The 26,516-nt window shown below is 40.9% G+C and overlaps 1 protein-coding gene across 2 annotated transcripts in view; it reads left to right on the forward strand.

The window, feature by feature from the left end:
- The first annotated feature begins 222 nt into the window (after window positions 1–222).
- The window catches only part of CARS1 (cysteinyl-tRNA synthetase 1), a 35,236-nt gene continuing 8,942 nt past the window's right edge, over window positions 223–26,516 (forward strand). Inside the window, exons 1-18 of one of the 2 annotated variants that reach the window (XM_033154250.1) lie at window positions 223–323; window positions 7,110–7,355; window positions 10,802–10,893; window positions 11,044–11,132; window positions 11,976–12,072; window positions 12,506–12,604; window positions 14,120–14,269; window positions 15,209–15,349; window positions 16,334–16,422; window positions 17,322–17,443; window positions 17,545–17,657; window positions 19,111–19,239; window positions 21,511–21,640; window positions 21,843–21,946; window positions 22,670–22,767; window positions 24,588–24,777; window positions 25,323–25,391; window positions 25,971–26,052. In XM_033154250.1, the coding sequence (XP_033010141.1) occupies window positions 305–323; window positions 7,110–7,355; window positions 10,802–10,893; window positions 11,044–11,132; window positions 11,976–12,072; window positions 12,506–12,604; window positions 14,120–14,269; window positions 15,209–15,349; window positions 16,334–16,422; window positions 17,322–17,443; window positions 17,545–17,657; window positions 19,111–19,239; window positions 21,511–21,640; window positions 21,843–21,946; window positions 22,670–22,767; window positions 24,588–24,777; window positions 25,323–25,391; window positions 25,971–26,052 (2,059 nt within the window). In that variant the 5' untranslated portion in view covers window positions 223–304. The remainder of the gene's footprint in view (window positions 324–7,109; window positions 7,356–10,801; window positions 10,894–11,043; window positions 11,133–11,975; window positions 12,073–12,505; window positions 12,605–14,119; window positions 14,270–15,208; window positions 15,350–16,333; window positions 16,423–17,321; window positions 17,444–17,544; window positions 17,658–19,110; window positions 19,240–21,510; window positions 21,641–21,842; window positions 21,947–22,669; window positions 22,768–24,587; window positions 24,778–25,322; window positions 25,392–25,970; window positions 26,053–26,516) is intronic. The other variant, XM_033154259.1, reaches the window with a different exon arrangement.

The following is a 26,516-nucleotide window of genomic DNA, read 5'->3' on the forward strand; positions in this document are numbered from 1 at the left end:
GCTGAATACTGCCAGGAAACTAGCCTAGATGGGCCACCTGCCTGATCCAGGTGAGGTCCGTCCAGCGGTAAACAAGGAACAACTAGAGCGCATGCGCGTCAATCAAGGACGGCGGTCACATGATCCACATCTGTGCCGGAGAGGCGTCCCTGCGTTGCCTGGTCACGCAACGCCCGCGCTCACCGGAAGCGGCGCCTGGAGGCGGAGCTGTGCTTCCGGACGCGCCGTGGGTTGCATCAGCCTCTGCTAGCAAAGCGGCGTCGGCGTCAGGCGAGCGGCTGAGGAGGAGCGGAAGAAGAGCGGGATGGCGGCACCGGCAGCCGGTGAGCTTTGCGCTTCTTGGGTACTGAGCGAGGGAATCCGGGCTGGGAACAAGGAGGCGCGCCGGGGCGAGGGCCGCGTCCCCTGGAGCAGAGGGGAGGGAGGGGGTGTGGAGCCACAGTGTGAGGTGGTTTTAGCTGTGCAATATCTGCTGAGGCGCCATATGGGGCACCTGCGGGGCTTTCAGTAATGGGGTGCAGTGGACCACCTGGTGGCTGCTCAGGGCTGTCGTGGCGCTGCCCTGTCGTGGGTCTCCTGCGACTGACAATGGGTGGCCCACGACGCTTTTGGTTGTCGTGGAATCCTCTCTGATGTGACTCACCGGCGAGCGAGTTTCGATTCCCGGCTTCCCTAAGCAGGCGGCTTTCAGCGAGCTCATGTTTCCTTTTCGTGAAATGGAGTTGGTCATATTCGCAACCTACCCCACGGGGGCATTTGTAGGAGCCCCCCTGTTTCCAACAGCAGGCCCAGTGTCCTGGTCCCTAAAGGGACCCGCCAGAGAGCCACTGGGAAGTGCTGGGTGCGCGGTGGATGGGATTCGGATGAGTACTGCGCCTGCACCAGGAGGCTCCATGTAGCTGCTGTGCATGGTATTAAAGGGTCTGGGGGACAGGTCTGCCCAAGCCAGCAAGCATCACTGAATGCTGGGGCAGTGAATTGCAAACACAGAGTGACAGGTGTCATGAGAAACATTATTATTTATTAAATTTATAATATAATAATATTTATTAAATTTATAATCCGAGGATTGCAGGGTGGTTTACAGTACAGTTGTACCTCTGGTTAAGTACTTAATTCGTTCTGGAGGTCCGTTCTTAACCTGAAACTGTTCTTAACCTGAAGCACCACTTTAGCTAATGGGACCTCCCACTGCCACTGCACGATTTCTGTTCTTATCCTGAAGCAAAGTTCTTAACCTGAAGCGTTATTTCTGGGTTAGCGGAGTATGTAATCTGAAGCGTATGTAACCTGAGGTACCACTGTATTTCCTTTTGTCAGTTCTGAATCTCCTGCCAGTCGTTTTCATTAGCTATTACCCTGAGTTCTACTCTATTCATTTGCCTCATATCTTTCTGAACTCTGTCATGCCTTCCTTGTTCATCTCCCTGCCACCCCAACAACTTAGCTCACTCCCGCCGCCCCACCAGATTTAAATTTTCATTGAAGGGAGTGATGTTCCTGCACTCTGATATTTTAATTTAGATTTCTTGGGAGTACCTTTTCCAGTGCTGTGCTCCTTTTTTAGAGATGGGATGACCCAAACTGTACATGGTACTCCAAACATGGCTTTGTATGTTGATTAATGTAGTGATTGTAAAACACTGTGTCCATTAGTTAGAAAACGCTGTGAGAACATAAGGAGAACATTTACCATACCCTTTTCTTTGCATGAGAAGGTGTAAGGTAAATAATATTTAAGGCTAGTGTAGATGATCCGTTTGACATGTTGTGAATTTGTCTTGGATCTTGCATATTCGATTGTGCAGCTGCTGTAGTGCATGCTATTCAGATGCAATGCTGTTGAAAGCAGACTGAGGAACACCATGGCAGTGTGGATTGAGCTGGCAAATGGGCATATGCTGACTCCATCACATGACTGCTTCATGCATGCCAGCTGTTGCATGGATAGTCTCCATCCAGATTAAAGCTCTACCAAAAAGATATTGTGAACTAGCCCTAAGTGATTGTGTTTTGGCAGCTATTAGTATTTGACTGCATTGAGGAACAAGGCTTGAACAGAGCATACACTATTTTTTTTTTTAATTTATTAAAGATTTTCTTGATTTACAAAGATAGTGCAATGTCTCGCTCGTAGTTTTCCATATAACATTTTTACAAATCAATTTTTGTTGTTGAGACTTTAGGAAGAAAAGAGGGAGGGAGGTGGGGTGGGGAGATAGGTGGGGTGGCGATGTTTCTATTTTCCTTAATATGAGTAGGGTTTGGTGTCAGCGTTGTTTGTGTAGGTTCTCTGTTGTTCACTTGTAGAGCACACACTATTGATTATTCCAAAGCATTCCTGGTGTTATCAAGTGGTCATCTGGTCTTGTTTAGGTCACCAGATGCCCTGTTATTAACCTGTGCTGTTACTGAATACAAATGTTTACTTCCACATAGGGTGCCAGGAAAAGTCTTCAGTACTATTTCTATTTTGGTAATACTAGTACTTTGTTTAGTTCATGTGAAGGTAAGCCAAATACCTTGAAAACATCAAGCAACTCCACTAATAGTGTTATATAAAAGCTTATTAGCCCTCAGGCCTTTGGATACATATCAGTTTCCAAAAATAAGGTCATTATAACTCTCTAATTGACAGTGCAATCCCTTGTAAGACTACTCAGACACATGTCCTAATGGGACTTACTGGTATTTCTACGTATGTGTATAGGAATTCAGTCTGTCTCAACCTTTATCAAATGAAGACTCCTTTGCTTAGCTACCTTGATGGAATCACCCCTGTTTGCTTCCATTTAAACTAGGGTTGGTTAGACATTTGTTTAAAGAAAACAATTGATCATATTTTAAAAACAGGAATTGCTTTCAGACTAGTCACTGACATTGGTTCTGCCTAGGCCCTGAAATCTAGATACCATGCCACATCAGTGCCCTGCCAGACTCTGCATGTTATGATAAAATATACAGTACTGATTTCCTCTTATATTTTTCTTGGATAAACAAAGTCCACATATATATAAAATCCAATGATAGTCATACACAGAGTAAACCCTTTAAAATCAATGGCAGTGTTACTCAAGGACATTAGTTTCAGTGAGTATACTCTTATGACTCGATTGAGTAGCATGCAGTGTTCTTAGCATTTTCATTTAAACACATAATTAAGTCTTTGAGGTAAATGTGCAGAACCATTAATTTAAAAAGAAAAGGGTGATCAGTTTGCATTCCAGAGCATGTATTTAAAAACCTGCAAGCTTTGTATTCTAGATCACTTATATTTCAGGCAGTTGTCACAAGGGAGTTACTGTTTTTAACTACATATTTATTATGATCATATTTATACCCTCCCACTTCCTCCAAGGATCTCAAGATGGTTTACACAGCCTTCTCCAGCTGGTACCCCCCATATGTTTTGGACTACAACTCTCACCAGCCTCAACCAGTATTAGAAACTCAAATATATAAGCTAGGTGCCAAATGGCACCATAAATCTAGGTTACAGTCACCACAACAAAATGTCTATTCACCAGAGGGCTGGACTAGATTATCCTTGGGGTCCTTGGCAACCCTATGATTCTTTGTTACATTGCTTGACTGTAGCTTGCTCTTACAACAATTCACTTGTCCCAGTGCAAGGAGAAAAATGCATAGTAGAAAGGAAAATGGTATTAATGATGGACTGAGGCAGAGGTTTTTAAACTGTGGTTGCCAACCTGGTGCCCAGAAATATCCACATAGTCACAATTGAACCCACACCAGTAGCAAAATGCGCCTGGCATTTCTAACACTGAATTCAACATGGTGCTTAGTGGGGTATGTACTTTCCCTTCCACTGAGCTTCCCCTCAAACCCCAGAGCAAATTGTGAGGGGCACGGGAGGAGCAGGGGAAGTCCTCTTGCACAAGAGGGCCTTGTTCCATGCATGCAACAACTTAGTTCAGCATTTCTCAAACTTGGGAACCCAGCTGTTGTAGGATTAAACTCCCATCGTCCGTAACTAGCAAGACCAGTGGCCAGGGATGGTGGGAATTGTAGTCCAACAACAGCTAGGGAGCCAAGGTTGAGAAACACTTAGTTGAATCCTGCCCAATGCTGTTCTGCTACTGACAGTGTAAAGGAGCTTGCCAAATCATTGTGCAGATGCTAACATGCAGTTGAGGCATGCTTAGATTATTCAATTGTGTGGAAAATGTCCAAAGAGGAAATTTGTATATTGTTATTCAGAGATGCACAGTTTGACTTTTGAGCAGGGGCAAGTGAGACTGCAGCCAGGAGTCCAAGGGTCAAGCTACACATTATTTTAAGCATGCTTTCGTTGGCCACTTCCTCCATGCACCCCCACCCCGAAACAAACAGTAGCTTGTTGTGACCCTAATCTGGATCTGGATCACAGTGAATGGAAAGAAAGTCTGTTTCTGTTTATCATCATTGCTTTGTTTCCAAATGTATGTTTGAGGAAGAATGCAAGCAATGACAGTAACTAAATAGCTAGCAAGTGATAATTAGCCAGAATAAATTAATAGCTCATATGGCTGACCTCAAATATGTATCTGTGTGTATAATGTTTACAAGCCTTAAGCACACAAATTAAAGTTATTTAAACTGTTTGCTGAGTGTATGATTAAACAGGAAGGGTTTGGGGGTGATTTAAGAAGCTAACATTAGCTGACCTATGGCCTGTGGGTCACCTACATCCCTTCTTGTGGCCTGCCTCTCTGTCTAATAGCAACCCAAGCTTCAGACTGAAGAAATCAAACAATGACTCTATGCCACAGAGAGATTATAATGGGTATAGTGTTAATTAGATGCCGGTGTCTGCCCCATCCCAACCTCCTCCATTTGATATGGTATGTGTTATTTCATTGGGACATCAGCTGCTTCCTTTTCTGTGGGGCTGAAATTCTAATTCTGGCAGTTTTGCATCTGATCCTGGAACCCTAATGTCCAATTGGATGTGTTTTGGACTGCAGCTCCCATCAACTCAAGCTATCACGGCAAATGATTGATCTGGGACAATGGGAGTTGTAGCCCAAAACATCTTAAGGGCACCAAATCGGGGAAAGCTAATCTAGAGGACAAGCAAACATAGAGCAAGCAAAGGTTGTATCAATCTTATGTCCTCTCGTTCATGATTTTGAGGGACTCAGACTTCTTCATTATCCTGAATTGTTTTTGCTTCCAGGACTTGTTGCTGGAATTGCTGCTTAGGCCTACTGTTCATTTGGAATGACTGAAACACTCTGTTGAGATATGATACATTTTAATTGTACATACTGGGTGTATTTATTTGTCAGAGGATGTTTTCATTACTGGGTCTGTAACGTTAGTCAAATATGTGTGTTAAAGTTGCAGTAAAACCTGCATTATTTTATCATGGTCTGTCTTGCTACTGTACCACAGGCATTGACTTTTTGTTAACCTTTTAGGTTCTCTCTTCAGTTTCTTAACCCCTAACCACCAGCCCAGTTGGTTGGCACACATTAACATGAGAAATAATTTGTGATTGTCTAATATTGCCTACATTGTTTTACCAGGATATATATCCTGGTTGCTTTCACTAGCCACATATTTTGTTTTAAAGTATAAACAGCTGAGCCAGTGTATTAAAAGCACAGGGCTTCATGCTGTGCCTAAAAGTTTGCCTTGGGGCCCAGGCTGACAATAGAAATTGTAGCAAGAAACACTGCTCTTTTCTTTCCACCTAGCCAGAAATAATGGTGAAATTGAATTCCTAAGGGGTAGCTGCTTCCTTCATCTCTATTGTTTATTAGGTGGCAGGAGTGGAATGTAATCTGATTTACAATCAGATTTTAACATGGGAACACCTACTTGTAAGTCAGCCTTGTAAGTCAATTGCTGGGGTTTTAGTTAACTTGACAGCCAAAAAAGATCTGGGCTTTAGCCACAACCCCCATCTTTATCTCCCCAGGGGGGCAGTGTGGGCAAATGAAAATGGCAGGCGCTGCTGGAGTCAACGCAGGAGGTGTTTGACCACACTGTCTGAGAAAGGAAGGGCTAGAATATTCCGCTTTGTTAGCCCAGTTTGCTCTTAGGCTGGTGAAACAAAGTGCTCTGTCCCTGCTTTGCCAACCCAAATGGGTTCCATAAAAGCAAGAAAGAATAAGTGGCTTCACTTCTTATGTGACCAGTACCAAAGCTGATTGGGAAGGCAAAGCTTTCTGGTTTCCGCACCCAATCAGTTTTCATATTGTGGAAGTGGCGTCTTCTGCAACAAGTATGGAAGCCATTTGGGCTGTCCAGGCAGAACCTTCTGTCCCTGCTTGGACAGCCCAGTCACTTGCCTGGAAGGAATTCCATGCTCTTTTTTATGTGGAATGCCTGGTTACCAGTGGTGACAAAGCAGGTGGTTAAAGACATTAATGGCATAAGTGCATTACAATTCCCAACAAGTACATGTACTTTCCAATTGTAAATTTCACCAAAAGGTGGAGCAGTTCTCCCTTAAGTTGCTCAACAATATGAAAATTATTTCCTGGGCGGGATCTTCAGCCAGATGGTGATGCAGCCTCTTCTGAGCCTCAACCCGGACTTTTCTTTACCTACAATGCTCAGTTCTCCTGTTCCAACTCTGGAGTAGTGATATCTGTATATTTGAGAGTTAAATTAGGATTTCCTGTAATCTGACAATTGAGAAAACATGGCTTTATAGTGTATATTGAAACAAGCCTTTATGAACCACCCTATATATTTTTTTACAACAGATATTACAGCCTTGCTGTATACACAGTTTTGAGCCCACCAGCCCATGCATAGGCCTACCTGTGATCCTTATATATTCCCTGCTTGGTTGCCTGGAGGCAATGTAGAACCCACAGGGTACTCTGTTAGCAACTGTTAGCAAGACTAAAATCCTCCTGCCTTTATCATGTTTGCTGTTTTTTCTTTCTCTGCATAGAGTGCTTTTTTTTTTTTTTACTTCTCTTATTTGGGCTACTTGAGTATTTGGTGCAATATGGCCTGGCTGCTACTGCACCATTAACCCCTTAATGTGCCTAGCTACCCTCCCCATCTGGGCTTTGAGGGATGCTTTATTACTGGGTGCTTTTAAAGCACGGGATCTGACTGCTTGTCATCTGCCTCTGTCTTTACAGCTTCTGACTACAATTGTATTCTGAGCATTAGTGAAGAGGAAGCCAGGTTGAAGGCTCTGAATGAGTACCTCAGCACTCGTAGCTATATCCAGGGGTTCACATTTTCACATGCAGATGTGGAAGCTTTCAGGCAGCTTTCGGGCCCGCCTGTGGACCAGCATTTCCATGTGGTTCGTTGGTACAGGCACATAGAAGCAATTTATGATGGCAGCAGAGGAAAGCATGACTCCTGTAAACTCCAAACAAGTGAGTAATGGCTCTGGTCCATGGGGTCACGAAGAGTCGGACACGACTGAACGACTGAACAACAATGACATATGGGGGGGGGACTTTCTATCGAATATTATTCTGTGATTTTATTTATTTTTATAAAGCTCCTACATTTGATAGCCATAGACTTCTGGGTCATTACAACAAATAATCGGGCTCTGTTTCTTTCTTATTTAAAATATTATTTATTACATTTATATCCTATTTTTCTGCCAATGAGTTCAGGGTGGTGTACAAGGTTCTCTCCTCCCCTCTGTTTAATCCTTACAACAGCCTTGTGACGTAGGTTAGACTAAGAAGGTGTGACCAGCCCAAAGTTACCTTGTGAATTTCATGGCTCACACTGCACCTTCCCAGTCTCAGTCTTGCTGCAGCAAATATGCTTTTGGTAGATGCTGAAAAGAGTACAGCCCAAGGTGCCTACCTGTCTGGTGTCAATAAGCAGGAAGTTCCAAAGTCTAGGTGCTGCCTTATCAAAAGATGGATTTTGTTAATCAGCCTTGACTGAACAGGCAGCTTTTACCAAAGTGTACATCGAATGCAACTGGTAAAAGGGCTTATTTGACACAAATAGGGAAAAGGGGCAGTCGCTTAAGTTCATCTATGGACATGAATTGTCAGAGGCTAAACTTAAGATTTTCTCTTTATTGCAAACCCATGTTCAAAATGGCACCTGCAGTCCTGTTTTTAAGTGCTGGTGTGTGTCTCAGTTTGCTACAGATTTCGCTCCAAGGATCAGAAATGGGAAACCTGCGACCTTATTATTCAACCTCAGCTCCCATTATCCCTCATCATTGGCCATGGTGGCCAGGGGTGATGAGAGTTGTAGTTCAACAACATCCTGGCAGGCCACAGTTTCCCCCATTCTTATCATGGAATTTTAGAGTTGGAAGGGACCCCAAGAGTTATCTAGTCCAACTCCCTGCTATGCAGGAACCTCAACTAAAGCATCCATGATAGATGGTCATCCAACCTCTGCTTAAAAATCTCAAATGAAGGAGAGAGCCCATTCCACTGTCGAGCAACTCTTACTGCCAGAAAGCTCTTCCTCGTGTTTAGTCAGAATCTTCTTTCTTGTAACTTGAAGCCATTGGTTGAATCCATTCAGTGCTCTAATAGTGTCAGAGAATAAGAAAGGAAAAGAGGCTTTGTTACATTATGTGAGAGTTTTCTCTGCAGTGACAAACACGAATATACGCAAGTACCTATAATGAGTATTGTTAGTGGCTGCTTTCATACCTCCCAGAAAGCCCTGTCAATTATATCTTCCTTATATTCCCTCAGGTGTTCAGTTGAGCTGTGTGCTATGGAAGACTCATCCAGGTGTATTTCAAACACATTGTTTCCTTCCAAATATACTCAGATGGTCATTGTCAAGAGTGTGCCTTTTCAATTTGTTTAGTGGAATGTTGGCATTTTTCTCCAGGGACATCAGAGAGTGAACTAGGAGAACTATAAAAACCTCACTGAGCAAGTGTCTTCATACTTTTGTTGAGGTGGTAGTGCATTTTATTAGCATTTGAAATACTTTCAGCTCCGTAGGTAGAGTCTGAAAACAGAAGAGATCAGTGTGGTGTTTAGAAGTGCAGATAAGTATTGTACTTGAAACTAAAAATAAAAATGCAACAAACCAAGATAAAATAAATGCTTTAAACCTTTAAGCAGAAGATAGGAACTACTATTTGTTTTATTTGGTGTCATTTTGAAGGTGTGTCACATAATGGTGAATACAGTGGAAGTGATTAGAATGATAGCTATTGTTTCTGGCAGGAATATTTGAAAGTGCCTTTTGATTTGCCTGAATGAATGGTTTGGGTAGATTGTTGTATGTTTTTCTTTTGTGGTTAAGGATATCATATTGTGGTTTATGCATTCTTCTTTCAGCCTTCTTATCTGGAGTTTTCTGGAGCAAGTTTTGATTCTGTGTGCTGGTTTAATCTTTTAGAAATTAACTTCCTTAGTGGCCATCATTAATTCTGTGTGTGTGTGTGTGTGTGTGTGTGTGTGTAAAAAGCAACCAAAAGGGCAGAATTAAATTGCTTTGGGTATGTTCTTTAAACTCAACCTTAAATCATTTATTTCCACTGCTTATGTCATAGTGAAGCCTTATTTAAGCGAGAAAGACATGTTTTTCTGGTTGCCAAATGGAAATAACTGGGAAACACAAATTATTGTCATCCTATTACAAATTTCCCAGTGTTGTACCAGTAAATCACTATCTACCATCTGCCCAGTCCGGACATAAGCTGTAGGAGGGAGAGGGTTCAGTTCTTTCCACTTGCACACCTCTTTTCTTCTTTAAATGGGACTCCCCTATTGCCCACTTCATACATGATTGAGGCAGGGCAGAGGGAATTGCAGATAAAATGAAACCATGTGGGGAAACTATTTACTACTTGTATGCCATACATGCATGTGCCATTTCCCCCCTGATGCTGATTAAGGTATTATTCTGTGTCCTTACATCAAATGTATTCATGCATTCTGAATCATATGTTTTCTTCATGAAACTACCTTGTTCTAGTTTTCCTGTTTTAAGTATAGCACATATACTTTTTGCAGATGCAATGCAAAGAGACAATCACATAGTCAAAGTGTTGATTTTGGAACACTCTATCAAAGAACTTAATTAAGGCTGCAATTCTGTGGATTCTTACTGGGACATACCAGTATTCCTGAAAAAACATGCATAGGATCACAAATATAAATTAATGTAGAAGAGGTGGTGTGGGATAGGATATATATGCATTGTTCATGCTTTTCAGGGAGGAATTCAAGGTCTTGCAAGCATTTCAGATTGCCAAATGGAATTATTCCCACCCCACTTTGCTGTGTGCTATAGCTGACCCAATTTCATGGGGTGTGGGAGCAGGGTGCGGTGTGGAATGAGACCAATTGTGTAAGTGGACGTCCTTGCACAGGCTTCCACTGACGGGACTCATTAGCTGAATCCTGCCCATGTTTTCTAGATATCTGGGAATTTTATGTCAACTTCATAGCTTGGTGACTATGTTCAAGACGTTTTTTGTTCTGCCCTAAAGCAATTCAATTTCTTCTCAGTGTAGGAGCTTATCACTCTTTTTTAGACTCCCTAAAAGTTGCAAGAACAGCATGTGCATGCGATTTTTGGGAGGTGAGGAGGATGTTTTCACATTTTGCTGAAACAGGAGTTCTTGTGGGAGTAAGTGAACTGAATCAGAGCCCTGAGAGTTGCTGTCACTTTCTGAAAGAAAGAAAAGTGGCATCAACAATGTCATGATGTACTCTGCATCAAAAACATGGTGTTGTTTTTCAAATTGGCTGCTATTCCAGTATTCCTTCTGAGCTAATGGCATAGACTTTTATAGCAAAGAAGCTCAGAATACCCTTTCTAGATTTGTTTTTCTTGGAAAATTAATACTAAATTTTAAAATCCTTTCTAGGTAAAAACAAGCGTACTCAGCCTCCCTGGTCTCCACCCCAAGGAACAACATTACCCAAACTCTGCCTATACAACAGTCTCACTCGCAATAAGGTACATTTTTGAATTTGGCTTTTCCATATGCTGTCTTTTGCATAGTGGAGTTAGTAGCATTGCTCATTGTTGCTGAACTGCTTTTCCTGTGGAACTCTGCCTGTACAAATTTGAGTCCTTCTAACTACTATGTCTCCTTTTCCTCCTAAGGATGTGTTTCAGCCCCAAGATGGCAACAGGGTGAAATGGTATTGCTGTGGTCCGACAGTGTATGATGCCTCCCACATGGGGCATGCAAGGTATGGCCATGTGTGAGTAGCATGTACCTTGGGCAGTTGAAGAGCAAAGCTGTAAATGAATTTGTTACATCAAACTAATATTGCCATCTTTATAAAATCTCTTAAAAAATCCAAAGTTTAGGAATAAACCTTTTTTACAAATTGGCACCAATTAATGCTGTTGGAGATCCATAACCAGGATGTATCTTGTTCGTTTAAAGTGAATATAGTTGTGATCAGGACCGTGGTTCTGGAGGAGGAAGTGTCTAAACCTTTCATCCTGTGCTTTTTCCCCCAACTGAAATTGCCCTGAAGCTACTGTTTGACTTATGGCAGAGAGCAAAGACATGCACATATGTTTTAACCACCTCATCACCCACTTCAGTGCAGCAGTCCTGATCAAATTCTTCCCCACTCCAGGCCCCACAATTTAACTATCAGAGATCCTGATCATGATTTTCTTCATCACTTTTAGTTTGGTCCTTTCTAGTTAACATTTAGTTTCTCATAAGAACTTCATATACTTATACCACTTTATGATACAAATGTAGATAATGGCATTGCTTTGAAATAACATAAAAATGAATGCCAAATGATTTGGGTTTTAAAGGAAAGCTCTAAATGATTTGTTGAAATATCTAAATGAATTGTGGGTAGCAGGACACTGCAAGCTGGAAGCCAGGACTGCTATGTGTCGCCTTTCTTCACCGCATATTAATTTTGTATGCAGTGTATAATTTATTTTTGGAAAACAGTTCATTACTTTTCAAAAGCAAAAATATAATGTGATGCTTCATGAATATAGTGGGCACATGTAAATGCTTCTGAGGTTGCAAAATCAATTTCTCTTTTGAATTATTGTAGATCATACATCTCATTTGATATCCTGAGAAGAGTTTTGAAAGACTATTTCAAATACGATGTCTTCTACTGTATGAATATCACAGATATAGATGACAAGGTAATTCTAAAGTGCTGCCATTTTATTAGCTGCAGGAATGAGACTAACAGATAAGATTATTTAACTTAGTTTTTATTCTAATTTAAATGTCTATCCCACCAATAAGTCAAAGACTTTCTCTTTGAGGTTATTACTTCTTAATTCATACAGCGCCATCAATGTACAAAATGCCTTTACATAGTAACATAGCAAAAAGACAGATCCCCACCCCAAGAAGCTTACCATCTAATTTTCAGACTGGACAGGACAGGAGATAAATACAGAGGCAAGATAATTGGGCAAATATGGACAAATGGGCTGAGGCTCTGTCTCAGTTCTTGCCTCCCCCCTTTTTTTGGAACTTTGGGAATGTTCTGTAAGATGAACACTAGTTATAACTTTAATCTTCAAATTGTATGTGCTTTCTAAACATCTTTTAACTTTTGTGTTACAGATCATAAAAAGAGCAAGGCAAAACTATCTCTTTGAAAATTACACAGAGAAGCAGCCATCAGCAGCACAGCTACTTGAAGATGTCCAGATTGCCTCTGAGGTCAGCTCCTTGACTGTTCTCTTCCATACTTCATGTAGGCAGGAGACTGCTTGGTTGTTTTCCAACACCTTGGATCAGAGGAGGAATCAGCTAGCTGCTTGTTCCTTCTTCTTTTTTCTTTTTGTCCCTGTCTTCAGACCCTGTTCCATCATTGGCTACACGCAAGCTCTTTATATGAAGCCACCACTCTCTGTTCCTAGCAGAACTAAAATAACACACACTTGGAAGCAGTGTTGCTTCTGCTGGGGACAACCAGAGCTTTACATACCTTGGCTGCTCCCGTCACTGGGACTAACTTCAGTTCATTGGCATTCCCTACATCCAATCATAATCTCCCCCCATGGAAGTGGACACCTTAATAGTGTCTGCCAAAACCAGTTTGGAGAGAGACACCAAGTTTTAGTTCTAGCCTTATCACCTTTCCTGAAAATACTTTTTGCTGCTACTTTTCTCCCTACTGGCAATCAAACACATTTACTTTATTTGATCTGCAAACCATAAGCATCAAATACAGTGGAGGGTCATCAATACAACCATAACGAAAAAGGAAAAATTGGAAGGGGGGAGAAGAGAACACAAGATGCATGTACCCAAATGGTGTCTTTAAAAATAGTGTAACAAAATAATAATCAAAGATAGACAATTTTGACTCAGAACTCATCCTCCCTTTCCTCATAGTGGGCATAGTTTTGATGGCTGCAGCAAGGAAATTGTCCATATTTTTCTGGAATCTGCCATTAAAATGAAGATTATAAAATTCATCTGCGTTCCCCAAGTGTAGAGAATGTAGTGAGGAGATAAAATGGAAACTTACCAGATATAAGATCTGGTTCTTATCTTCCCATCAGTAGGATCCCATTTTTATCTCCCCAGTATGTAATTTTTATATTGCTATAAAAAAATGCAACATAGGATAATATGGGCTAATGTTTCAACTGAGCTGCTGTCACAAGGACGAACACTCAGGTGACAAGGCAACCCAGTAAACTTGCCTTCCATAACTGCTGATGGCAAAGCGCTTAACCTGGCCATTGAGAGTGCTGTCCTATATCTATGAAATTTGAGCAAATCTTTCCATTCTTTCATATCCTCCTGTGACTTTTTATAATTGCCTATAAGATTCCAAATTCTTCTGAAAAATGGATTATGAAAGCAGAATGTTTTGTTTAAATAAAGATGTGCTAATTTTTAAAATTTGTGTAATATTGGAGACCAGAACACTAGGTTTTTCCTGCTGTGGGATTTGTTGTCTTTAAGCCTGGAAGGGTGGTTGCTGCCCATGAAAATGCCTGGTAGTGACCCTCCTAACTATAGCTTGTCTGCATTCCATTTTAGTTTTGAAACTCTACCCTGCAGACATTTGTTACTGCTTTACTCTGGAGAGTTTGCTGAAAATTAAACACAAGAAAACTTCTAAGGAATATTTTATAAGATGGCTATGATTTTATTAAGTGATGCTTATTTGTTGCCTTCAGTGTGGTTTCATGTATATTTCATTCATGTTTATTAAATCAGCCTTTTGCAGCTAAGCTACAAGAGACTACTGACCCTGATAAGAAACAGATGCTGGAAAGGATTCAGAGTGCAGTGAAGGCTGCTGTGGAACCTCTAGAAAGTGCACTGAAAAATAAACACTCTGAAGGTCAAGTCAGCAAACATGCTGAGGTCTGTACTGTTGTGCCCTTAAGCAAATTAAACAGTATCCTTGAGCTCCATTTAATATTTTAGGGTGGGACTTTGCTTCATTGAAACCATTTATATCTGTGAGGTTACATAATTATTTAGTTACATTGGAGTGACTTAACTTTTTTGGCCCAAGGATCTTATTGACAGTTAGGCACATCTCTGAGGGTCACATGGCAGCAGAGGCATGTATATATGCACTTGCTCACACTCTCTCTCACTCACACCAGATATGTGCATGTGTACAAACACACACATTATCTGTCTCAGCATTTCCAGTGCTTCCCCGCCTAGTGCTGGGGTAGGAGTGGTTTTAAAGAGTCATATTCCTGCTTTTGAGTGGATCATTCAAGAACAGACAGGGAAAATTTATTTCCCAATATATTACTGCTAAACACCACAGCACTAAGATTGGAGAGAAAACACTCTGCCTGTTATTTTAAGAGTAAAAGGCAGCACTTCCACCCCAGTGCTGGAGTAAGTGTGTGTGTGTGTGTGTGTGTGTGTGTGTAAATGCTGCATTTTACTGTTAAAGAGCAGGAAAAGTTCTTCCTGATCAGGTTGGGGCAGATCCCCAGACTGGGTTAGCCACCCTTGATGAGTATATTACTGCTCAGAGCATAGATCCAAAAAGTCACATGTAGTCTTCCATGAATTCACAGTATTTTTTTCAGCCACCCCTTGCTTGTTTCCCTACAAAGTATCTTCTAAGGTCTGTAATCTTTGGGAGTAGCTTTCCAAGAAGTATGATAGGTTGTCTCCAGGTGGAAAAATTGGCAACATGCATTCAAGCTTTGGATCCTGGCCCAAATGAATTAATATTATATAATCACAATAAAGAACACTCTAGGCTTTATCTTGAAGAAGTGTGCATTGCTGATAATTATGTGTTTTATATATAGACTTATAACTTATTTCCAGGTGTTATTGCAAGAAGCAAAAGATATACTCTCTGAGTGGCTGGACACTAAGTTGGGCAGTCAGGTGACTGACAATTCTATATTTTCAAAGCTCCCCAAATTCTGGGAAGAGGAATATCATAAAGATATGGCAGCTCTCAATGTAAGTATGCACATTGATTCAGTAAAATGTAAAAGCACATGGAAATCTAGTGTTGTTGGTACTTATTTATTATAGTTTCCCTCTCTTGGAAGGCCTAGAAAGCAAACTTATAAAGCTTGTTTATAAATAATGGCTTCACAGTACTGCTCCATGGACACATTTGGATATATATTGATTTATCAAGATGACACACTAACACTTTTTGCTGGCAGTTTGGTTAGGGCTCTCCCTAGCACTGTGTTTCAAGGTACATAAAATTGTTCTTCATACCTAGGAAGCTAGAACCATGCCAAGACACAAATCAAGACCGATTTTCCTTTCATCAGCAGTTAGAGCAATGATCATGCCTTTCTAACCTTACAGATTATGTTTCATCCTGAGCTCTTGGAAACCGCAGATATGCTTTCAGTATGGTTAATTAGAGCAGATGCCTAGAAATGCTGGGCTTCTGTGTTCAGTTTCTGCCCATCAGTGTGTATGCTTGTTTATTTAATTTGCTAATAATAGTAATAGGACTTACTGTATTAGTTGCTTGTTACCTAAAAAGGTTTCCAAGTGAGTTACATTTCAAAATATAAGCATAAATACATTGTACCATAAAGGGGGTGCACAAGGGCAGCAGAATGAGGGAAAGCCCCATTGTGTAAGCAGACATTATTGCTCATGGCTTCCACTGATAGGACTCAGTTGAAACCTGCCCAGGAGTTTAAGCAGGCCCCTGAATGGCTATACTGTAATGTTCATTGGAAGTGCAACCCAAAGGGAAGGTGCCACTACACGTAAAGCCCTGGTCTTATTGGGATAAGATAAATCTCAGGAGCGTACAGCAATATCCTCTTCAACAAGTCCCTGTTAATTTTGCCACTTGCCTAGTTTTCTATATACAAAGATAGAACTAATTGCAAAGCAAAGCTGTTGAGAGAGTCTGGTACAAGAAGGGTAGTGAAACGGAGAATATATATTATTTTGTTTGTTTGCTTCTAGGTATTACCTCCAGATGTCTTAACACGTGTTAGTGAATATGTACCAGAAATTGTGGACTTTGTCCAAAGGATTGTAGATAATGGATATGGGTGCGTATAGATTCGTCTCACATTTTACGTGTTATGTAAATCAAAAGAAAATCATATGCAGCTCTGTGTGTGCTTCACATGTAAGCAACCCAAATTCTGTTCTAATTAAACCTTTGCCATCAGACCTGAAGGCACAACAAGGCCATATGATGGGCAGCCTAATGGAAAGCCATTTTATTTATTGGCAGTCTCAAAGATGCTGTTTCTACATGTTTTGTGTTGCTAGAGCTTCCAAAATCATTAGTAGTCTCCCATCCAGCAAACTTGGAGTAAATCCCATTGAACTTGCCCATCATGGAAAGCAGCAGAAGAAATTCACCTTTAAATACAGTAGTTCCTATCCCACTGGTAAAATGTATCCACTAATGGATAAGGTGGGGCACTTTTTTTCCTTTTTCCTTTTTGCCAATTTCACCCTCCTCTTTGCAGGCCCCACCTCCTCCTGAAAATCTGTTCTAGAGGGTTGGGGAGTACTTCAAAACAATTTTTCAGGGACGATGAGGGATTCATGGAGAGGCTTTAGCAAACATTGCACCCAGTTATTCTTGATCACCACATACCTCTTGCTGGAGCAACAGTGAAAGGAGAAGAAGAGTTTGGATTTTATATCCCGCTTTATCACTACCCGAAGGAGTCTCAAAGCGGTTAACATTCTCCTTTCCCTTCCTCCCCCACGACAAACACTCTGTGAGGTGAGTGGGGCTGAGAGACTTCAGAGAAGCATGACTAACCCAAGGTCACCCAGCAGCTGCACGTGGAGGAGCGGAGACATGAACCCGGTTCCCCAGATTACGAGACTACCGCTCTTAACCACTACACCACACAAGTTGCATTCCACCCAATAGTAGTAAAGTATCTGAAACTCAACACTTGGTACAATTGTGCTTTTTGTCTTCTAGTTATGTGTCCAATGGCTCTGTCTATTTTGATACCATGAAATTTGATGCATCTGAGAAACACTCCTATGCAAAGTTGGTTCCTGAAGCTGTGGGTGATCAAAAAGCACTTCAAGAGGGTGAAGGTAATATTACTGTCAGTCAGGGGCTTTCCAGTGCATACACAAATACAATTTTAAGATTCCTTTCTGAAGGTTACAAATGTTCTTCCTCTTTTTCTTCACAGGTGACTTGAGTATCTCACTGGATCGTTTAAGTGAGAAGCATTCTCCAAATGACTTTGCTTTGTGGAAATCCTCCAAACCAGGCGAGCCTTCATGGGATTCTCCTTGGGGAAAAGTAAGGACTGTGGCTTGGATCAGACATTCCAGCTGTATGGTTGGAAAATGCTTGTGCTCGCGTGGAAGGAGGGGGTGGTTGTTTTCCCTCTTTGTCTTTAATGCCCTACCTATGTCCCCAGTTGTCTGGAACCAGTTTTTATGGGATAAAGTTTGGCTGTAGACCAGGAAGGGGGGATTATGTAGCAGGATCTTTGCATCCAATCCACTGTTACGGTGCTCTCTATGCACAGTTTCATATAGAGACTAAAAGTAAATATATTCCATAACATGTAGCCCAGGCTTAAGACATCTCCTGCTGTTACTTTTTAAAATCATGGGGATACAGGTCATATCTTAAGGTGCAGGCTAACATCATAAAGGACAGATAACTTTAATGTCCTGCCAAAGCATTATGGCCTGGGGCCTCTTGATTCTTAATAATGTTCTGCATCTAATCAAGTCATTGACACTGATAAAATGTAAATAATATTTGGCAGGGCAGGGGTATCTATTATTCCCTTGTAGAAATTTCCACTGAAATGTGCTTTTCAACATATTGTATTATTTTTCTCCTGTAATCCAATAATTTTCGTAGTCAGAACTCCCCCTCCCCCTGATAACTACCCTCTATCCTGCTTTGTTAGAGCCCGAACCCCTGGCTTATTGCCCTTGCCCCTTTTTCATAGCTGTGCTGTCCTTCTACGGACTTATTTTTTTGTTGAAATCTGGTGCCCAAAACCAAACATATTCCATCTGATGTTTTAACCAGTGCTAAGTACTATATATAATGAGTTGCTGTTCATCTGAAGTTGAATTCACCTAATTTTAAGACCTGCTAAGGAACAGGTGATTGTTTATTATGTCTTCATATGTAAAACCACAGAATTTAAAGAGGGTGCACTTCTCTCCCCCCCCCCCATGACTGTATATCTGATGGGATGCCACAATTGGGGCTAATACATACACACTTGCATGTGCACACCCTAAAAACTAAATCTCGTGGTTTTATCAAGAGTCTCGACTTTCAATTAAATTTAGTCAGTTTAGGAACCTCTCCTGGGGGATGAAAATTGTGAAATGAAAACATAGGAGAGATTGTGATGTGTTGCCTACAAATACTGAAAAACTTCTTTTAAAACAATTTAATTTCCCTCAGTGGTGTTTTTAAGATGATTTGTCTTGAATTTTGCCATGCACTGATATCCTGTCAGTCATTTTTAGGGGGTAGCTTTCAATTGACTATTTCTTGTGCGCTCTGACCTTGTAAAGCCAGATTATTGATTCAGTGCAAAGATTGCCTTAACTGAAGTGCTCCAACAGCAAAGCATGCAGAACTAAGTTCAAGCTGCAAGATAGAAGTTCTGCATTAAAATATCTACTATTGGCAAATCCAGTTAATGAACATTAATGGGTTCAATAACTGGGGAGAACTTTCCTGAACATCATTAATAACCTACTTTATTTCAAAACAGGGCCGTCCAGGATGGCATATTGAATGTTCTGCAATGGCTGGGTCCATTCTAGGAGATTCTATGGACATACATGGTGGAGGCTTTGATCTTCGGTTCCCTCATCATGACAATGAGTTGGCACAATCTGAGGCAGGTGCTCCCATGTTCTAATTCTTACCATGCTCTGATACTTGCCAGAGAGCTCTCAGGTTTACTTGTCTGTGAGTTAGACACATGTTTCCCAACCTAGTACTTCAGAGAGCACAGAAGTAATAATTCAATTAAGTAGGCTCTGTTGGCTTTTGAAGGAGAAAATATTATCAAATGTTCGCATAAGCAGACTGAAAATAAAAACAATGCTACTGTTGCTACACTTGGCTTTAAGTGATACTATACTTTAAAATTATCTTAAGTTCTACTTGTAAATATCAAACAATAGTGCTTTTTAAATTCATTCATTCCTACTGTTTTATTTTATAATTCAGACATGAAAAACCATAGTGAAGCTTCCTGCACTATGGCTTGGTGTGATGTCTGAGTGGGTTGGGTGTAGCAGCCAAATACGATATAATCATTGGGTCTGAGCCTAGGGGTCGTGCATTTCCTCCTTCCCTCGTGCACAAACTACTTATTTCCCTAGCTTGTCAGGTCCAGATCTTTTATACATTCTTCTCACACAGTGATTCCCTTCCTAGTTTGCCATTTTATCAAGAGTTACAAACTGTGGTTTGTGTTTGCAGTTGAAACCAGACTTGGGAGTAGGTTTCTAATTCTGGGCTAGAAGGCAAGTGCAAATCCTGGTATATTGCAGGAATAGGCAGCATGGTGCCCTCCATATGTTTTGGATAAAAACTTCTGTCATTCCTTTTTGATTCAAAAAATAGAATTATAATTGACATTATGATGTCTTAACTTTGGGAGGCAGTAGCAGTGAGTGGCAACTGCCACAAAGAGAGCCTCATTTGTAAGGCAACTGTCACTAGGAAAAGAAACCCAGGGGCTTTGTCTCAGGGTCACAATGGCAGAAACATAATACAGGATCTGAAGGTGTTGCTCTGTCAAAGGTTTTGGATTCTAGAGGCTCCCTCCCTCAGTAGTGACAGAATGGCACCTTCCCCAGACTACCTACTTAGTTAAATTAGCTTTCTCTTTATGAGGTTTATCCTATTGTCTGAAGTGCTTATCGCTTCCAAATTGCATCTCCTTTCTTTATCCAGTTACAGGTGGGTAGCCGTGTTGGTCTGCCATAGTCAAAACAAAATCGAAAATTCTTTCTAGTAGCACCTTAGAGACCAACTGAGTTTGTTCCTGGTATGAGCTTTCGTGTGCATGCACACTTCTTCAGATGGTATCTGAAGAAGTGTGCATGCACACGAAAGCTCATACCAGGAACAAACTCAGTTGGTCTCTAAGGTGCTACTAGAAAGAATTTTCGATTTTGTTTTTTCTTTATCCACATAGATTTGCTGCCACCTTCCCTGAAGAGAATGGGAAGGTCCTTTGTTGTGGTGTCAGGGGCAAGGAAAGGAGTGCTTTGTGTGTACTTAGGAACTTCCATACCTTCATGTGATCTTCAGATTGGGGCAGTGGTGTTGAAACTAGTTTCCTCACTCCAGTGGTGCAATCTTGTGGCTCGGCTGAAGTTGCAGTTGCTTGGCATAGGCTGCCTTCTTTAACCCCCAAAGTTAAGGGAAAGTGTTGCTGCAGTTTGAAGCAGCAATTACTAGAGTCAGGAGGACTTGCCTGCTCTGAGGCAAGCTGGAGCACCATGAAAAATGAAGCCTGTCTGTTTGATGCATCCATCGCTCTGTGTCAGTGATGCATTGGCCCCTTCTCCACTCTGCAGCACAGTTCTGACCCTGGGAAAGGGGGGCAATGAGAGGCCTATTAACTGGGCTACTTTGCAGTCACAGGGAAGGTTCCAGCCTATTTCTCGGAGAGCTGCTTGAGGAAAATAATAATTATAAATATGGAAGCACAACTACTGCAAAACACATACATATAGTGCCTATCAATCTCATAAGGTCAAGGGGGAAATTCACTTTGTAGCCTCTTAAATACTTCCCCAGCCTCCTCTGCTGTTTGAGAAAGAATATTTTATAGATTTTTGACTGCCAAGTGAAATGTGCCTCCACTTTGCCTTCAGTTTTTATCCACACCAAAAAAAGGGGGGCCAAGGTAACCAGAATTTGGAGAATACTGTTGTTAGGAATCCATAATTCAAGCAATAATATGTGTAATAGTAGATAATTCATCCTAATCCTACAGTGGTATCATGTTTCAAACTGAAGAGAGAAGTGTGTTGGGGGAGTGGGGCTGGGTAAATGGGAGATTGAAGCATTGTTTTTCTCTCTCCCTCCCCATACAGCTGTAATCTACTAGATATCTGTACTATATGATCCTCCCCCCATGTGTTTTTAGGCATACTTTGAAAATGATCACTGGGTTCGCTATTTCCTTCACACCGGGCACCTGACAATTGCTGGTTGTAAAATGTCCAAATCTTTGAAAAACTTTATTACAATAAAAGATGCACTTAAAAAGCACACAGGTAAGATATAAATTTATTTATTTAGGGAAGGAACATTTTCCATTTTATTTTTTTAAATCATTTTTGAAACCAGCTAATGATTAATCTGGCTGATTTTTTTCATTTATGAAAATTTCTTTTCTATTGTCTTTGGCACCATGGTTTCTACTGTAGTCCTGTATCATCCTACACTTTTCCATTTTCTTCTTAAAACTCTCAACAGCTCGGCAATTACGGCTGGCTTTTCTTATGCATTCTTGGAAGGATACGCTAGACTATTCCAACAACACCATGGAGTCCGCTATTCAGTATGAGAAATTCATGAATGTAAGTTCACTTTCCCTCTTCACGTTTTTCTGCTGTACAAATTTTGGGTTGTAATAATGTGATGTACCAGGTGTTTTCTTCTGCTGACTATATATGTATAATATATGTGCTCAGGTTTAGCAGTTTGTCCTGTTGTTTTATTAATCTCTTACCAGATCTGCACCTCAAATCTAGGCTTTGCAAACCATTTTTAAAAGCTCCTGTATCCATTCACCAATTCTCTCATCCCCAAATCTGCTCAAAACAACTTGTTCAACCTAATCTGTTCTGTGTGCTTGATATATCCTATATTTGCATATATATTGTCTTGAAACAATTGTAACCAACAGGAAACTTAGTAGTAGTAGGAAGTTAAATAAAAGATCTCTCTTGGAAAGGTATCCTTCAGACTGTAATGGGCAGTGGCGGTTGGGGGAAGTAGGATGTAGGTCATCATTATCCTGTTTTTGCCTGAGACTTGATGAAGGGTCTTGAATTTCGTTAACTGCAAATACCATTAGCTTTTTTTTGTTAATGTGCCATATCATATTATGCTAAGTCACAGCATAGACAAAAATCAGCTTGACAGCAGGTAATAGAAAAGTTGCTTTTCTTGGCAGATGCAGGGTATATCTTGTTCTTGGCTGAAAGTGAGTCTGATATGATTATTGAAATAGCTAACTGGACAGTATACTTTGCAACAGGAAGACTTCAGATTGTGGGCTCTTTCCCTCCCCCTTTTAGGAGTTCTTTTTAAATGTGAAGGACATCCTTCGGGCCCCCGCTGATGTGACAGGCCAGTTTGAAAAATGGGAAAACCAGGAAATAGAGCTGAATAAAAGGTGAGTGAGAAACCTGTTTTCCCCCTCCTTTCTTCATGAATAGACATTTGTATATTCATGGTAATGGATCCCATTTTTCAAACTGGCATTTCCTTTTGGTGCAAGCAAGATCCTGATAATGTTGCATTTCTACAACACTTTCCCCTGGATCTCAGTTACTTGTTAATTCACATAGCAATCAGACTGCTTGTGGTGCAGATCCTAGATCCTTTCATGAGCTTGCTTTCTATTTTTCTTAGTTCTTCACATAGAGGTGTTTCCTTACTTATTTTTATTATAAACACGCACACTGCACCCCAAGAGCTAAATTCTGAAACTGCATAAATTAGGAACATGGAACAACTTTATATCAATGTATTTCTTTTGCATACTTTATTCTATCATGCATGAAAAAATAGAGTTCTGGGAACTATTAAAGGCAGACCCCTGACACTGGGAATTTCCTTTACCCTTTCTTGGCTTCTGCAGTTTATTATGCACTGACCACACATTTCTTATTTTTGTTTTCATCACCTCAGGGATTAGAAATGGTTGTTTTAAAATGATACCTGAAAACCAAACTTCTCCAAATGTACTCAATCTCATTAGACTTGACTTAACTGGCCTGTGGATTGCAGCTAGATGCTTACGTTTTCTATTCAAACACCTGACTGTTTTGTTAATCCTGATCCTTCTAATGGCTGTATTAGAATGTCAAGGTAAATTATGGTTAATTGTGAAAACAACCCACAGGGAACCTCAGACTTGCATACACTCCCCTTTTCTTTTGCATCTGGTTTTGATTAACCACAGCTTAGCCCTCCATCCAAACCTTAAACTGTGGTTCAACTAATTATGATTGATTGAAACAATCCAACTTTCATAACTCATGGTGTAAAGTTGGTTTGTGTGAAGCAAGCCATAGTTGACCACAGTTTGTCTGGTTTGGACAACATGACACACTGCAGTTAATCAGAAACAGAAGCAAAAGCTTCTGAACTTCAGATTGCCACACCAGAGGGAGGAGGTACACAAGCCCCCAGGCTTGTACCTGTCATGATTTTTGAATGCCACTAATTAATCTTATGGTACTTATGTAATTCATCAGAGGAGTCAGAAGAGTGCTACATTCACAAATTCGATTGACAGGACAGTTGAAATAAAATGCTGTCTCTGTAATTTAATGTTTTCTGTTTTCTAGCACCATTATATCATACTCTCTTTATGGATTTGCTTTTCTTGTGTTTTTTTACTCTGATAACTTTTTTTCTCTCTTTTGTAATTTTCCATGCTTCAATCCATAACGCTCTTCATATTTCTTATCCTTCATTTACTTGGCAAGTTGTTTGATTCCTTTCTCTCCTTCCAAAGCTGGTTTCAAGATCTGTGTCTTTTTTCAGTATGCACTCTGAAATGCAAGAGAGAAATGGTGTATGTGGGAGTCTAGTGAGATACTGACTACTACTTGTATTTCTTGCTCAATTTCTATTTCTAACTGCTGCTAAAAGAGTCTTTCATGTAAATATGCAATTTTCTGACTTGTGCCACTTGAACCTGAGTTTAGATATGGCAGGAGGAGTGTACAAGCCTGGAGATAGGGTTGGCTTGTTTTCATCAAGGTAAACCATCGTTTATCATGACATCTGAATGTTGCCACCAAGTGTGTGGTAGGGCTTTTCTCCCACTATCTGTCCCTTCAGGTTTTACCCTAGCAAGCAAAGAACTGAAATGCTTTTGGCTTGCTTTTATCCATGGAATACTGGAATCTTCGGCTGAAAACCATTAAGGATGACACAAATGATATGTTGGTCCTTCTTTGTTTCCCTGCCCTCCTTGGCTAGTTTTTATGACAAGAAGCTAGCAGTCCATGAAGCCTTGTGCGACAACATTGATACACGCACAGTCTTGGAAGAAGTGCGATCGCTAGTCAGCCAGTGTAATTCCTACATTGCTGCAAAGAAGACTGCGAGGCAAATGCCAAATAGAATGCTGCTGGAAAATATAAGTCTCTATCTTACACAGATGTTCAAGGTATGGGATTTTCACGGAACCTTTGAAACTGCTGCATGTGTGTTGTAACTGTGTGTGAATGTGTCAGCCTTTTCACTGTTTAGATAAGACTCCAGTCATTCCTGACCATGAACCAAGCTGGAGATGTTTGTGGTTGCAGTCCAGCAACCTCTGGAGGGACTCCCTACCACAAGGAAATAATTGTGACAAAAATGTAGCACTTTTGAAAGAAGGATTAGCTATCAGTATAAAACGGAGGTAGTACTTGAATTGTTTTTAAAGTTTTCCTGTTTCCTGGACATAGATAAATGGACATCAAGCACTGCTATGCAAAGATCGCAGAAATATTGCAGTCCCCTATACTTCCAGGAGGCCATGCTATGAGCAATGTTTACTCTTGGAAATAATGTCTTAATTGCAGCTCCAACCCAGTGCAGACAATTTCCAAGAAACTCATTTGCCCAGCAAAGTTTTGTTCACAGCCTTTGGGGCTGGATTTTCTGTCAGTGTTAAAATATCTACTGCTGCGTGTTTTTTTCAGTTTGTTTTGTGTTTCACTCACATAGGTGTTTGGTGCTATAGAAAGTGATGAGGCTATCGGATTCCCAGTTGGAGGAAGTGCCCAAAACTTAAATGTAAGTTGTAGGGAAATTTTACTGTGGCAATCTCAACTCTGCTCATGGCTTTCAGAAAGACTGGATTACATGCTGAAGCAAAGCCACTTTTTCTGCTCGTTACGAATATAAAATTCTGCAGTAAAACTGAATCACAGAATTACTCCAATTGCATTTAGGTAAGAGAGAAGAATTATATTTGTATGTGAGAGCATAGCAAGGAAGGGCCAGAGCTCAGTTGTCAAGCAACTGAGCTGGGATTGGCCAGTGATCTGACGTGGTAGAAGATAGCGTCTTATAGGCAGCATTCAACTAACGAGTCTTGCCAGCAGAAGTGTAAGGACTTTGTCTCTTCTCCTCTCTCCCACCCCACCCAAATTGATTCTTGGGGATGGTCAGGAGAACCCCCAGAACAGCACACAGGGTGGAGGGCAAATAGCTCCATCAGGCAAGCAGGAATGGTTGTGCTGATGGAGCAATCTGCTTAGCGCTATACTGAATTGCTCCCGAAGTTCCTATGCTTCCTAGCAGTATTTTCAGGGGAAACCAGAAAGAAATAGGTTGAATCGAAACTAATGGACAAAATGTTTCATTCTGCAGCTTGAATCTACAGTGATGCCATACCTACAGGTTCTGTCCGAGTTCAGAGAAGGTGTGCGGCAAATTGCCCGAGAAAAGAAAGGTGACGTTAACACTGTGCATTTTTTTACAAATAGAAATCTCCACAAATGTGTAATTGTCTTACGAAATGTCATTCTTTATTTATACCGTAGTGCTTTGTTTTCTTCCTCACATTTGTTCATCTGCTTGCTCAGTATGAGTGTGGGCACACAGACACATGTACTCTTCAGCACTCTTACAGCCAAAAACTAGGGAGGTGTCTGCTAGCACTGCCTGCATTTGCCTTGCGTTTTACTTGCGTATGAGTCTCGGCCAGCTCTGCCATTAACCAGATTGAGGCAGCTGATTATGCAAGTCATGAAAGAGCAGCAAATCATTTATTTATTATTACCGTATTTTACTGCCGGGATGGAGCAGGCGCTTGTTGGATTTTCTGCCTTAGGTGCCAGAGAGAGAGCTTTGTACCTTGACTTTGGGTCAGGGTGGAAGATGTGCCATTTGTTGTTTCACCTCAGATAGCAAAGT

This window comes from Lacerta agilis, chromosome 1, assembly GCF_009819535.1.
Source record: "Lacerta agilis isolate rLacAgi1 chromosome 1, rLacAgi1.pri, whole genome shotgun sequence".
In the NCBI taxonomy this organism is placed as follows: domain Eukaryota; kingdom Metazoa; phylum Chordata; class Lepidosauria; order Squamata; family Lacertidae; genus Lacerta; species Lacerta agilis.